Source organism: Salvelinus alpinus, chromosome 28 (assembly GCF_045679555.1).
Source record: "Salvelinus alpinus chromosome 28, SLU_Salpinus.1, whole genome shotgun sequence".
Lineage (NCBI taxonomy): Eukaryota > Metazoa > Chordata > Actinopteri > Salmoniformes > Salmonidae > Salvelinus > Salvelinus alpinus.
Window position 1 is genome coordinate 7,036,170 of NC_092113.1, and position 14,339 is coordinate 7,050,508.

General features: G+C 44.3%; 1 protein-coding gene across 1 annotated transcript; it reads left to right on the plus strand.

Annotated features, from left to right (window-relative positions):
• The first annotated feature begins 7,416 nt into the window (after positions 1 to 7,416).
• On the plus strand, positions 7,417 to 13,499 carry LOC139557041 (rho-related GTP-binding protein RhoA-B). The gene is made up of 5 exons (XM_071371356.1): positions 7,417 to 7,754; positions 9,660 to 9,817; positions 11,081 to 11,201; positions 11,480 to 11,610; positions 12,677 to 13,499. Exons 2-5 carry the CDS (start codon positions 9,662 to 9,664, stop codon positions 12,848 to 12,850), a joined length of 582 nt encoding a protein of 193 aa, XP_071227457.1. The 5' UTR covers positions 7,417 to 7,754; positions 9,660 to 9,661; the 3' UTR covers positions 12,851 to 13,499.
• The last annotated feature ends 840 nt before the right edge of the window (positions 13,500 to 14,339 follow it).

Below are 14,339 nucleotides of genomic sequence, written 5' to 3' on the forward strand. Positions count from 1 at the left end.
CCTCGTTTGCTATGTCAAACGACACCGCTGGTTCTGCTCACACTGCCCTACCCTGTGCTTTGACCTCTTTCTCCCCTCTCTCTCCAGATGAAATCTCGCGTCTTGTGATGGCCGGCCGCCCAACAACCTGCCCGCTTGACCCTATCCCCTCCTCTCTTCTCCAGACCATTTCCGGAGACCTTCTCCCTTACCTCACCTCGCTCATCAACTCATCCTTGACCGCTGGCTACGTCCCTTCCGTCTTCAAGAGAGCGAGAGTTGCACCCCTTCTGAAAAAACCTACACTCGATCCCTCCGATGTCAACAACTACAGACCAGTATCCCTTCTTTCTTTTCTCTCCAAAACTCTTGAACGTGCCGTCCTTGGCCAGCTCTCCTGCTATCTCTCTCAGAATGACCTTCTTGATCCAAATCAGTCAGGTTTCAAGACTAGTCATTCAACTGAGACTGCTCTTCTCTGTGTCACGGAGGCGCTCCGCACTGCTAAAGCTAACTCTCTCTCCTCTGCTCTCATCCTTCTAGACCTATCGGCTGCCTTTGATACTGTGAACCATCAGATCCTCCTCTCCACCCTCTCCGAGCTGGGCATCTCCGGCGCGGCCCACGCTTGGATTGCGTCCTACCTGACAGGTCGCTCCTACCAGGTGGCGTGGCGAGAATCTGTCTCCGCACCACGTGCTCTCACCACTGGTGTCCCCCAGGGCTCTGTTCTAGGCCCTCTCCTATTCTCGCTATACACCAAGTCACTTGGCTCTGTCATATCCTCACATGGTCTCTCCTATCATTGCTATGCAGACGACACACAATTAATCTTCTCCTTTCCCCCCTCTGATAACCAGGTGGTGAATCGCATCTCTGCATGTCTGGCAGACATATCAGTGTGGATGACGGATCACCACCTCAAGCTGAACCTCGGCAAGACGGAGCTGCTCTTCCTCCCGGGGAAGGACTGCCCGTTCCATGATCTCGCCATCACGGTTGACAACTCCATTGTGTCCTCCTCCCAGAGTGCTAAGAACCTTGGCGTGATCCTGGACAACACCCTGTCGTTCTCAACTAACATCAAGGCGGTGACCCGTTCCTGTAGGTTCATGCTCTACAACATTCGCAGAGTACGACCCTGCCTCACGCAGGAAGCGGCGCAGGTCCTAATCCAGGCACTTGTCATCTCCCGTCTGGATTACTGCAACTCGCTGTTGGCTGGGCTCCCTGCCTGTGCCATTAAACCCCTACAACTCATCCAGAACGCCGCAGCCCGTCTGGTGTTCAACTTTCCCAAGTTCTCTCACGTCACCCCGCTCCTCCGCTCTCTCCACTGGCTTCCAGTTGAAGCTCGCATCCGCTACAAGACCATGGTGCTTGCCTACGGAGCTGTGAGGGGAACGGCACCTCCGTACCTTCAGGCTCTGATCAGGCCCTACACCCAAACAAGGGCACTGCGTTCATCCACCTCTGGCCTGCTCGCCTCCCTACCTCTGAGGAAGTACAGTTCCCGCTCAGCCCAGTCAAAACTGTTCGCTGCTCTGGCACCCCAATGGTGGAACAAACTCCCTCACGACGCCAGGTCAGCGGAGTCAATCACCACCTTCCGGAGACACCTGAAACCCCACCTCTTTAAGGAATACCTAGGATAGGATAAAGTAATCCTTCTAACCCCCCCCCCCCCCCTTAAAAGAGTTAGATGCACTATTGTAAAGTGGTTGTTCCACTGGATATCATAAGGTGAATGCACCAATTTGTAAGTCGCTCTGGATAAGAGCGTCTGCTAAATGACTTAAATGTAAATGTAATTTACAAGTTACAGGCCTCTAATGTGTTGCTTTAGCAGTATACTGTCAATGCCGGTCAACCAAGTTTTCTAAACCAATAACAGAGACAAGATTGAAAGATAATACATCATTCCATCTCTGTGTTGTATTATCTATCAAGGTCAGCAAAGGCTTTTTCTGTAGAGTTTCAAATATAAAACATACACTTGCATGCCATTGTGACAAAGCATATTCACACTGCGAGCTAATAAGACTGCTTTACAGAATAAGCACACATAAACACCCCCTCTACTAGCATCTTAGTGTTTTATAAAATGGTGGGACCAATGAGAAAATCATAGTTTAGTGTCACCTCCACTACAATTCCATGCATTGCCAGATACTGTAATGCCATGTATTTCTGAAGTTGAAGTAGTGTGTCCTTTAATTCTCTTTCATACTGGTTTAGGAATCCATTCATTTTAAGATTTATTGTAATTCAATTACAGCTACTAACTATATGCTGCAAATCTATGGCTATAACTGTCCAATGTGACTTTAAGTTGACAGGCACTATTACGTGCTCAAAACGCCACCAATTGTGCACCGTTCCAGCCACAATTGGCATAACCTCTTTGCTGTCACAAAACAGACTCGATAATTCCTGACTCACAAAAGACATTATCACAAATTGCTCCTTCAGATGTGAATTCAAAAGATCATTGAACCCATCAATTATTCGGTCATTGAACCACTTGTTGTCACTGCTTAATAATATGTTATAATCCTCTTTAGCAAGTGGAGATGGAAGACTTTTGTAGGAAACAACACCTCCTCAACACTGGGGCCCCACAAGGGTGCGTGATCAGCCCCCTCCTGTTCTCCCTGCTCACCCATTACTGCGTGGCCTCGCATGCTTCCAACTCAATCATCAAGTTTGCAGACGACACAACAGTAGTAGGCTTGATTACCAACAACGCGAGACAGCCTACAGGGAGGAGGTGAGGGCTCTGAGAATGTGGTGCCAGGAAAATAACCTCTCACTCAACGTCAACAAAACAAAGGAGATGATTGTGGACTTCAGGAAACAGCAGAGGGAGCACCCCCCTATCCACATCGACGAGACAGCAGTGGCGAAGGTTGAAAGCTTCAAGTTCCTCTGCCTACACATCACTGACAAACTGAAATTGTCCACCCACACAACAGCACCTCTTCAACCTCAGGAGGCTGAAGAAATTTGGCATGGCACCTAAAACTTTTACAGATGCACAATTGAGAGCATCCTGTCGGGCTGTATCACCGCTTGATACGGCAACTGCACCGCCCGCAACTGCAGGGCTCTTCAGAGGGTGGTGCGGTCTGCCCAACACATCACCGGGGGCAAACTACCTGCCCTCCAGAACACCTACAGCACCCGATGTCACAGGAAGGCCAGAAATATCATCAAGGACAACAGCCACACTGCCTGTTCACCACCTTATCATCCAGAAGGCGAGGTCAGTACAGGTGCATCAAAGCTGGGACCGAGAGACTGAAAAACAGCTTCTATCACAAGGCAATCAGACTGTTAAATAGCCATCACTAGCACAGAGAAGCCGCTGCCTATATACATACAGTTGAAGTCGGAAGTTTACATAAACTAGTTTTAATGACTCCAACCTAAGTGTTTCAACCACTCCACAAATATCTTGTTAACAAACTATAGTTTTGGCAAGTCGGTTAGGACATCTACTTTGTGCATGACACAAGTCATTTTTCCAACAATTGTTACAGACAGATTATTTCACTTATAATTCACTGTATCACAATTCCAGTGGGTCAGAAGTTTACATACACTAAGTTGACGTTGCCTTTAAACAGCTTGGAAAATTCCAGAAAATTATGTCATGGCTTTAGAAGCTTCTGATTGGCTAATTAACATAATTTGAGTCAATTGGAGGTGTACCTGTGTATTTCAAGGTCTACCTTCAAACTCAGTGCCTCTTTGCTTGACATCATGGGAAAATCAAAAGAAATCAGCCAAGACCTCAGAAAAGAAATCGTAGACCTCCACGAGTCTGGTTCATCCTTGGGAGCAATTTCCAGACGCCTGAAGGTACCACGTTCATCTGTACAAACAATAGTACGCAAATATAAACACCATGGGACCACGCAGCCATCATACCGCTCATGAAGGAGATCCTAGAACAACAGCAAAGGACCTTGTGAAGATGCTGGAGGAGACAGATACAAAAGTATCTTTTTCCACAGTAAAAATTAATCCTATATTGACATAACCTGAAAGGCCGCTCAGCAAGGAAGAAGCCACTGCTCCAAAACCGTCATTTGCAACTGCACATAGGGAGAAAGATTGTACTTTTTGGAGAAATGTCCTCTGGTCTGATGAAATAAAAATAGAACTGTTTGGCCATAAGGACCATCATTATGTTTGGAGGGGAAAGGGGGATGCTTGCAAGCCGAAGAACACCATCCCAACCGTGAAGCACGGGGGTGGCAGCATCATGTTGTGGGGGTGCTTTGCTGCAGGGGGGACTGGTGCACTTCACAAAACAGGTGGCATCATGAGGGAGGAAAATGATGTGGATATATTGAAGCAACATCTCAAGACATCAGTCAGGAAGTTAAAGCTTGGTCGCAAATGGGTCTTCCAAATGGACAATGACACCAAGCATACTTCCAAAGTTGTGGCAAAATGGCTTAACGACAACAAAGTCAAGGTATTGGAGTGACCATCACAAAGCCCTGACCTCAATCCTATAGAACATTTGTGAGCAGAACTGAAGAAGCGTGTGCGAGGAAGGAGGCCTACAAACCTGACTCAGTTACACCAGCTCTGTCAGGAGGAATGGGCCAAAATTCACCCAACTTATTGTGGGAAGCTTGTGGAAGGCTACCCGAAATGTTTGACCCAAGTTAAACAATTTAAAGGCAATGCTACCAAATACTAATTGAGTGTATGTAAACGTCTGACCCACTGGGAATGTGATGAAAGAAATAAAAGCTGAAATAAATCATTCTCTCTACTATTATTCTGAAATTTCACATTCTTAAAATAAAGTGGTGATCCTAACTGACCTAAGACAGGGAATTTTTACTTGGATTAAATGTCAGGAATTGTGAAAAACTGAGTTGAAATGTATTTGGCTAAGGTGTATGAAAACTTCCGACTTCAACTGTAGACTTGAAATCACTGGCCACTTTAATAAATGGAACACTAGTCACTTTAATAATGTTTACATACAGTGGGGAGAACAAGTATTTGATACACTGCCGATTTTGCAGGTTTTCCTACTTACAAAGCATGTAGAGGTCTGTCATTTTTATCATTGGTACACTTCAACTGTGAGAGACGGAATCTAAAACAAAAATCCAGAAAATCACATTGTATGATTTTTAAATAATTAATTTGCATTTTATTGCATGACATAAGTATTTGATCACCTACCAACCAGTAAGAATTCCGGCTCTCACAGACCTGTTAGTTTTTCTTTAAGAAGCCCTCCTGTTCTCCACTCATTACCTGTATTAACTGCACCTGTTTGAACTCGTTACCTGTATAAAAGACACCTGTCCACACACTCAATCAAACAGATTCCAACCTCTCCACAATGGCCAAGACCAGAGAGCTGTGTAAGGACATCAGGGATAAAATTGTAGACCTGCACAAGGCTGGGATGGGCTACAGGACAATAGGCAAGCAGCTTGGTGAGAAGGAAACAACTGTTGGCGCAATTATTAGAAAATGGAAGAAGTTCAAGATGACGGTCAATCACCCTCGGTCTGGGGCTCCATGCAAGATTTCACCTCGTGGGGCATCAATGATCATGAGGAAGGTGAGGGATCAGCCCAGAACTACACGGCAGGACCTGGTCAATGACCTGAAGAGAGCTGGGACCACAGTCTCAAAGAAAACCATTAGTAACACACTACGCCGTCATGGATTAAAATCCTGCAGCGCACGCAAGGTCCCCCTGCTTAAGCCAGTGCATGTCCAGGCCCGTCTGAAGTTTGCCAATGACCATCTGGATGATCCAGAGGAGGAATGGGAGAAGGTCATGTGGTCTGATGAGACAAAAATAGAGCTTTTTGGTCTAACTCCACTCGCCGTGTTTGGAGGAAGAAGAAGTATGAGTACAACCCCAAGAACACCATCCCAACCGTGAAGCATGGAGGTGGAAACATCATTCTTTGGGGATGCTTTTCTGCAAAGGGGACAGGACGACTGCACCGTATTGAGGGGAGGATGGATGGGGCCATGTATCGCGAGATCTTGGCCAACAACCTCCTTCCCTCAGTAAGAGCATTGAAGATGGGTCGTGGCTGGGTCTTCCAGCATGACAACGACACGAAGCACACAGCCATGGCAACTAAGGAGTGGCTCCGTAAGAAGCATCTCAAGGTCCTGGAGTGGCCTAGCCAGTCTCCAGACCTGAACCCAATAGAAAATCTTTGGAGGGAGCTGAAAGTCCGTATTGCCCAGCGACAGCCCCGAAACCTGAAGGATCTGGAGAAGATCTGTAGGGAGGAGTGGGCCAAAATCCCTGCTGCAGTGTGTGCAAACCTAGTCAAGAACTACAGGAAACGTATGATCTCTGTAATTGCAAACAAAGGTTTCTGTACCAAATATTAAGTTCTGCTTTTCTGATGTATCAAATACTTATGTCATGCAATAAAATGCAAATCAATTACTTAAAAATCATACAATGTGATTTTCTGGATTTTTGTTTTAGATTCCGTCTCTCATAGTTGAAGTGTACCTATGATAAAAATTACAGACCTCTACATGCTTTGTAAGTAGGAAAACCTGCAAAATCGGCAGTGTATCAAATACTTGTTCTCCCCACTGTATCTTGCATTACTCATCTCATATGTATATACTGTATTCTATCCTATTCTACTATATCTTAGTCTATGCCGCTCTATATATATATATATATGTATGTATATATTTTTAGTTCCATTCCTTAATTAGATTTGTGTGTATTGGGTATATGTTTGGAAATTGCTAGATATTACTTGTTAGATATTACTGCACTGTCGGAGCTAGAAACACAAACATTTCGCTACACCTGCAATAACATCTGCTAAACACGTGTATGTGACCAATAAAATTTGATTTGTGAAGGCTGGCCTTAGGCTGATTTAAATGTGTAAAGGTGCAGCTATTACCATCACCATTAGGTTAATCTAGGTCGCTAACACGTATGCCAGTACATCACTGTTTACATTGTGTCTTTGTCTTTGTTTACATTTTATTTCACACCGGAAGCAACAAGGCAAGTGAAAAAAAATGATATTCAACACAACAACAGTATGTTCATTTATTGTGTTGGAATTAGTATAATATAACACAGTGCCCCTCCAAAACTAACCATATTTGGTTATATCCTACTGAGTATTTCCCACCCCCCTTTAGCTGAGACAGGTGGAAAAGTTATCTCGACAGCCCAATATTGTCAGCATACTATCAGTGTCAACATTGTATTTTTTTTCATTATTGGTTTTCTCTTAAATTACTAATGGCATTTTCTTGTTGGCACAATAAAAGTGGCCATTGATAAAAATGATATCATTTGAATTAGTTATCAATATTGCAATGTTTAGAAATGCGGGCTTTTATTTTGAAGGTTTAGTGATTACCATACAAAGCGACGTCATCGTGTGTGCTGCTTTTAGAATACTAGTTCGTCACTTCTTGGGTCCTTTCTTGCATCATTTTTGGTGTGAAAATGTTTCTGAATGCACTTAGCTAGCTTTTATGTCAACAACCCAAAAAAACTGTTGGATGCTGATCGAAACCGAATCTCAAACGGAGATACGTTAAGGCAGAAATACTTTACTCATGCAACGTGCACGCGCAGGCGTGGCTCACGCTCGTTTCCGCCACCCCTCCCCCTAACCCCTTTCGCGTACACGCGAAGTAATTCATTGTATCGGATTGAAACGAGGGTTATCGACGAAGCACCATTGCCCTGGGAAAACGACTACTAGCCATCTAAACAACAGGTAAAACTACTTTTGAATCACTTATCGCAATAAAAGTTTCATATGACAACATTGGTGGAGTGTAATTGTAGGATAAATTGTTAGAAAGTTGTCCCTTACCGTCGTCTGTCTCGCTTTTCCAATCGAGCCGAGGACGTCCTCGATAGCTTCCGCACTGACAGCCAACTGGCTAGTTAGCCAACACTTGACAAATAAGCTCCATTGTTTTATTACAAAGTGTTTATCCTCAAATTAATTTAATCGCTGAATCACGCCATGTAGCTAACGTATCCACAGAAGTTAGCTTGGTACAGCTAGCAGTAACAAGTCAGTATTTCAAACAAACCGGCGTGTCAGTTTGTTGCTAGTTAATATAACAATTACGTTAGCTAACCAACTTGACCAAGGCAAACTAGCCAAACTCGAACGTTATCGATCATCATCACGACCATATTCTGATCAGTTAGTTAGCTATGTTAACTGTTCTCTGCCAAGTAGTGGCTGTTTTTTGTGTGGTATTTTTTTACTTTTACGTGCAATCCTGTAAGCGGGTTCTAACATTAGCTAGCTACGGTAGCTACTCTTCTTAGCTAGTTATCTAACTGTGTTAGCTATCAAACCCCATTTGTTTAGATCTGATTGGGTGGCTCAGCTCTGCCCATAAATTGCAACTATTAGCGTTGGTCTCTAACTAGCTTTTTTTGTATTTAATTTTTTACAATTTTCACTTCAGTGACCAGAGACTGTTTAGCTGGTGGAGAGTTAGCGAAGTGAGTTTGTTTGGAATGTGACGATCTGTTGATGTCTTGACGCCATCTTACTGAACATTTTAATGACCCACCCTATAGGGAAATGTACTTAGCTATTGTAGCTAACGTTGCCTACTTAAATTCTTGCCCGTCCTAAATAGTCGGAGTTGATGTCTGGTCAGCCAATAAACTAAAATCTGCATGACGGTTTCTGATTCTCTTGTATGTGAGGAACTTCATTGCACTGCTCATGCGGTTAATGGGGACATCACTGATCACTACGATACTGCGTGACATAAATACTTACCCCTCGATCACACCAACAGTGTTATTGCGCAAAATGGTAGCTATGCAGCAGGGTCTGGATACGGTGCAACAAAAGTTCAACTTTCACATTCTGCTACCATTTCTGTCTAGCCTTCATTTGACGACCAACCCTGTGGACACAATGTCGTGTTAGAAGCTAACGCCTCGACAGTGTAATTGCGTTTTGGTACACCAGAAGTACATTCATTTCCAATGGAACACTGTATTTGCCTTGCAGCATTGAGTTGCAGGGGCAGTTGTACTGCGTTCTGTGTGGTGCATACTTGTCGGCCACACGTCACTCAGTCTAAAATACACGGGGGCATGTTTTCCACCTTGAATGCACCATTCATTGTGGGTCCTGACTTGTGATCCTAACGTTCAACAATTAGTTTAACACGACCATCAATTCAATAACTAAATGGACGGCATCATTCTCTCTCCCTCCTCCCTGCACACATATTTACATGAGGAACCTCACTCAACGGTTATTAGTGGGAATTACCAGCGTAGGGTGTAGGGTATACACCACACCTGCAGTTTGTTCTGGATCAACAGCCTGATTGGTTAACATTGGTTGTTGAGCTCTGCCCAGGCAGGGAATTGTAGGACACTGACAGACAACCAGTGGGTTAAATATAAACTACTGTATCCCTTAACCTCTGCTGGTGCTGAACCCTGTGTTTTTTCCTCTGGGGAGGGTCATTCAAGAATACAAGTTTGGCTGCTAGCTTTGCTTTCCCCACAATGGTGTTGAAGTGTCCAGTCAATCGATCACACTGATCCTATGAGGCCACGGACGTTGTGAAAACCTGTCACATATTGAACAGGATGTCTTGCTTGTTTCTTCATGTGTCTTCTCTCTTCTCAGGCATGGCGGCGATTCGTAAGAAGCTGGTGATCGTGGGAGATGGTGCCTGTGGGAAGACCTGTCTGTTGATAGTTTTCAGTAAAGACCAGTTCCCCGAGGTCTACGTACCCACTGTCTTTGAGAACTATGTGGCTGACATCGAGGTGGACAGCAAGCAGGTAATGCATACAGACGCAACCACACACTGTCTATTTCTCTGTTGAATGTGTTTACCAGGTTAGGTGAAATACATAGGCCTAATTGCTAGCAGGTTTTCAGGGGTTGCTTCAGTGTTGGTGTGTTCAACGGTGGCATTGCTGGTCTTGGCTGTCGTGGTATCGGCTGTTTGGGATTGAGCTGAATTTACCAGGAGCTATAGAGGCAGACGGGTATAATGGCATGCCACATGTTTATTCAGTTGACCAAGTAATAAGAACATATTCGGTGCAGCATATGCTCCTGAATAATGTAATCTAAAGTTGTAATGTAAGATCTTATGGCACTTTATTAGATAGAGGTCCGGGGGGGTTATAAACCCAGGTGCCCTGTCCTCAATATGCTTTGACTGGGTATCTGGGACGTCAAGCCTAGTTTTTATTGGCTAAATTAATTCCACTTCGTGTGTCATACTTGAAGAAGTGTCTTGCTCTAATTTCCTTTCCCCACTTACCGTTGGTAGTGAATTTTCTTTTTTCCCCTTTAGTGTGTCAGTGATGAATGCCTTCATGAAATGTTCAGTTATCCATTTTCAAAGAGTTTTGTGTTTTTCTGACGTTGTCCTCTATGCATTAGTCATTGAAGTTAACCTACCTCTAAAACCAATATCCATTTATCAAATTTTTCCAAACAATGTCCTGTGTGTTCACGAAAGTCTGCAGTGGGCAGACCTCATTAACTGTTGAATTTACATTTTACTCTTTATATATAGATGGCATATCTGTGGTTTATTTCTGTTGCCAGGTTTTTCTGATAACCCAAGTCACTAGAACACTTAACAGCTGCCATCCATCCACATGAACACTAACAGCTGCCATCCATCCACATGAACACTAACAGCTGCCATCCATCCACATGAACACTAACAGCTGCCATCCATCCACATGAACACTAACAGCTGCTGTACACATACACTTTCTACTTTGTGCAAATGTTTTTTGGTGAGGTAATAGGAGCAGCACCTTGTTCTTGTTCAGTGGGGACTAAATAGGAAATGGTTTTGAAATGGGCAGTCTCCTAAGATGAATAATAGATATATTGGATTGCTGGTAGTACGGCCCCGGTTTCAAAACAAGGTCCTGGTTTGATACATATTGCAGTTCCATATGTATATTGTATAGCAAGTCCATAAAGTATCACAATCCTCAGCGGTATAGAGATGTTTGTTGTTGTTGCACGTCTAGCCCTATGTGGCTTACCAGTGGTGGTTGTCTACTCTGTACTAGGTGGAGCTGGCTCTGTGGGATACAGCTGGCCAAGAGGACTACGACAGGCTTCGCCCCCTCTCCTACCCCGACACTGACGTCATCCTCATGTGCTTCTCCATTGACAGCCCAGACAGTTTGGGTGAGGTCACACACACACACTCAGACTTGCCCTCTTGTCTTACCATCATCAGCACAGTTTCCTTCTATGTCCATTGCCATTACGGGAATAAAGGTGGTTTGTTCAGCCAATTCTGGCTAGTGAAGTACTCACTCACACACAAGCATAAGACAGCAATAGCTCTTCTCTCCAACCTTCTGTACTGTACACTACCTACAGCTGGCCTAACGTACTGGGGCATTGGCGCGTGTGCTTGTCTGACCCCCCCCCCCCCCCCCCAACCTTTTGCTCTTTTACAGAGAATATTCCAGAGAAATGGACTCCCGAGGTCAAACACTTCTGTCCCAATGTTCCCATCATCCTCGTGGGCAACAAGAAGGACCTGCGCAATGATGAACACACACGCCGCGAGCTGGCCAAGATGAAACAGGCACGTAGGAAGAACCCCAATGTTTCCCATCTCTACACCAACTCGTCAGATGGTTAACAAACTGGGCTGAGAAATAAAGTTCCACATTGGCCACAAAGCTTTTGGGGAACCGGCCCTAGGTCTAGACCAGGGATGGGGGTGGGGGCCACTAAATCCAAACTCATCTTGAGGGACCGCAGTTGCTCGGGGGGTCTGCGTACCCATATCCATCCCTCCCACATTGTGAGCAAAACATTAGTGGCCTCCCTCTTGACAGCGGGAGACATTGTTGAAGTTTTAGAGTTCATTTCCTGCAATTTTACACATTTTGCCACAAGGGTGGAAAGAATTGTTAGTAGTTTTTAATATGATATCTGAGTGAGACTGACTAAAGAAATCTATGGGGGCACCTGACAATGTTCCCTCAAATTCTTTCCGGCACTGGTTTGCTGAGCGCAAACTTAAACATTGAAAATGAAGTGTTACTTCCAGCGTGTGTTTACTGTGAACACTGCGGCTGTACCCGCTTTAAGTTTTAACAGTTGCCAATTAGGCTACTGTGGCTATATGATCACAATGTGGTCCTACCAGAGTTGCCTACCACCAAAAACAATATAAGAAAATGCATCCCATAACATTTAAACATGGAAATAGCTGTTATATCATTCAGCCTACAGTAGCAGCCAATGTGTGGTGTTCAATGTAGGCCTACATTCCACGAGACTTTCGAAAAGAATATGCAGGGCTTGACATTAACCTGTTTATCCACTTGTCCTTCAGACAAGGCGACTGAAAATGCTTGATGAAAGAAACCACTTTCAAAATAAAATGCATTGTTATTCCCATACCATTATTACAGAGAATCGGACAATTGATACGAGGGCCTTAAAAAGGGCCTACTGGCCGCCAGTTTATTTTATATATTTTTATTTGACCTTTTATGTAACTAGGCAAGTCAGTTAGAACAGATTCTTATTTACAATGACGGCCTTTTCCATCCCTGGCATATACCATTCAACTGTATCACTCTTTCCCCATTATATGGTCAGTGTATTGGTTGTCCTGACAGTGTCTCTTAACTCTGTAGGAGCCAGTGAAGCCAGAGGAGGGCCGCGACATGGCCAACAGGATTGGAGCGTTCGGCTACATGGAGTGCTCAGCCAAGTCGAAGGATGGGGTGCGGGAGGTGTTTGAGATGGCCACCAGGGCGGCGCTACAGGCCCGGAGGGGCAAGAAGAGCAATAAATGTCTCCTACTGTAGAGTGCATGACAGGACCATGTACCAGGGGCTCTGGCAAGTGTGTGGTTGGAGAAGCACCCGTTTACATCCCACCAAATCCCTGACCCCCTCCTCCACCCCCCTCACACTCGCCGGCCGCTGGAGCTTGTCTCCTTGCTTTGGGAGATGATCCCTGAACGTAGATTTTTTTCTAGTTATTTTTTTTTTGTACTCATTTTTAAAAAGTCATGGAAAACATTTATCAGTATTTAAATTGGAGGTGAGGGGAGAACCCGGGACTGCTTTTTGTTTTAAAATGCTTTACCTTGAAATCTTTCCCCTTCCAAATGCTGTTGTTGGGCCTGTCGGGAGAAGGGCTGGCCTCGGGACTGCCAGTTAAGTGCTCTGCCTGCCTGGACTCTGTGTGTTGGCTGCTTTCAGTTTGTTTGGAACACAAACAGGGCTGATAACTGCTTTAAATTGTAGTCTCTGTTATGTACAAATCATTCTTAGTTTTTGGATGTGAAACCGTAAAGTAAGTGTTGAAACAAATAAACAGGAAAACATGATGTATGCAAATCTGTAAATATAAGGCATGGGTATATTCATATGTACACACGTACATAACTGGAAACTGTATTTTTAAACTAGCCTTAGTTACATTGTGTAATAAATTACATTCTTTAACACATTTCCTTTTTTTGTGGTGTGGGAATTGAATGACTGCGCTAGAGTGAGGATGTTTTTCTGAGATGTTAAAGGTTGAGAACCACCTGACAACAATCTAATTTATTTGACAAAGCCCTTTTTAGATCAGTGGTTGTTACAAAACGCTTAACAGATACTCAAAAGAGCAAGCAATGCAGAATCACAGTGGCCAGGAAAAACTTCCTAGCCTAGAAGGAAGAAACCTGGAGTGCCCAGGCTCAGCGGTGACCAGTCCAAATCTGGGTTGGCTATTTTTTGACAAAGCTTGGGGTCAATAAGGATTCTAAGTTTTTTTTATATATATTTTTTTATATACAATTACATTATTGTAGAATATTAATCAATTAGGCTGTTTGTAAGAAGGTCAAGCTTCCAGCCCTTTACATTGTGACAATTGGATAATAAATTACAACTTCATAGCTGGCACAAAATATTTCGTGCCAGGTTAGAGACAAGTCATTCTGTTTGCGGAGCTTCAATATTTGTCTGCTGTCAAGACTGCAACTGAAAAAACAACGGATAACCATTTGAGGCAGCAAAATCTGACACAGCTGCTAAAAAGGAAGGAAACCCGTCACCGAGCCCCCACCTTCGGCCGGTTACACCCAAACACCCATCTCGAGAAAGGCTGATGTATTGCACAGCTTCGCTCTTTCTTGTGCAAGGATTGAGAGGAGCCGTGACATGAGGCTAGAGCTGAAAAAGCCTCCGTTGCCGCCTTTTCGTTCTCGGCCTGTTCTCTCAGCCTCCACCGACCGAGGCCAGTTTGGTAGTAGCGCACTGTAGAGTTAAACTGCTGCTTTATATACCGGGCTATTTTTAG

Coding starts and splice junctions, on each gene's coding strand:
- LOC139557041 (XM_071371356.1), top strand. CDS start 9,662: ATGGCGGCGATTCGTAAGAAGCTGGTGATCGTGGGAGATGGTGCCTGT. Junction 9,818..11,080: donor TCGAGGTGGACAGCAAGCAG/GTAATGCATACA, acceptor ACTCTGTACTAG/GTGGAGCTGGCTCTGTGGGA. Junction 11,611..12,676: donor AGCTGGCCAAGATGAAACAG/GCACGTAGGAAG, acceptor TTAACTCTGTAG/GAGCCAGTGAAGCCAGAGGA.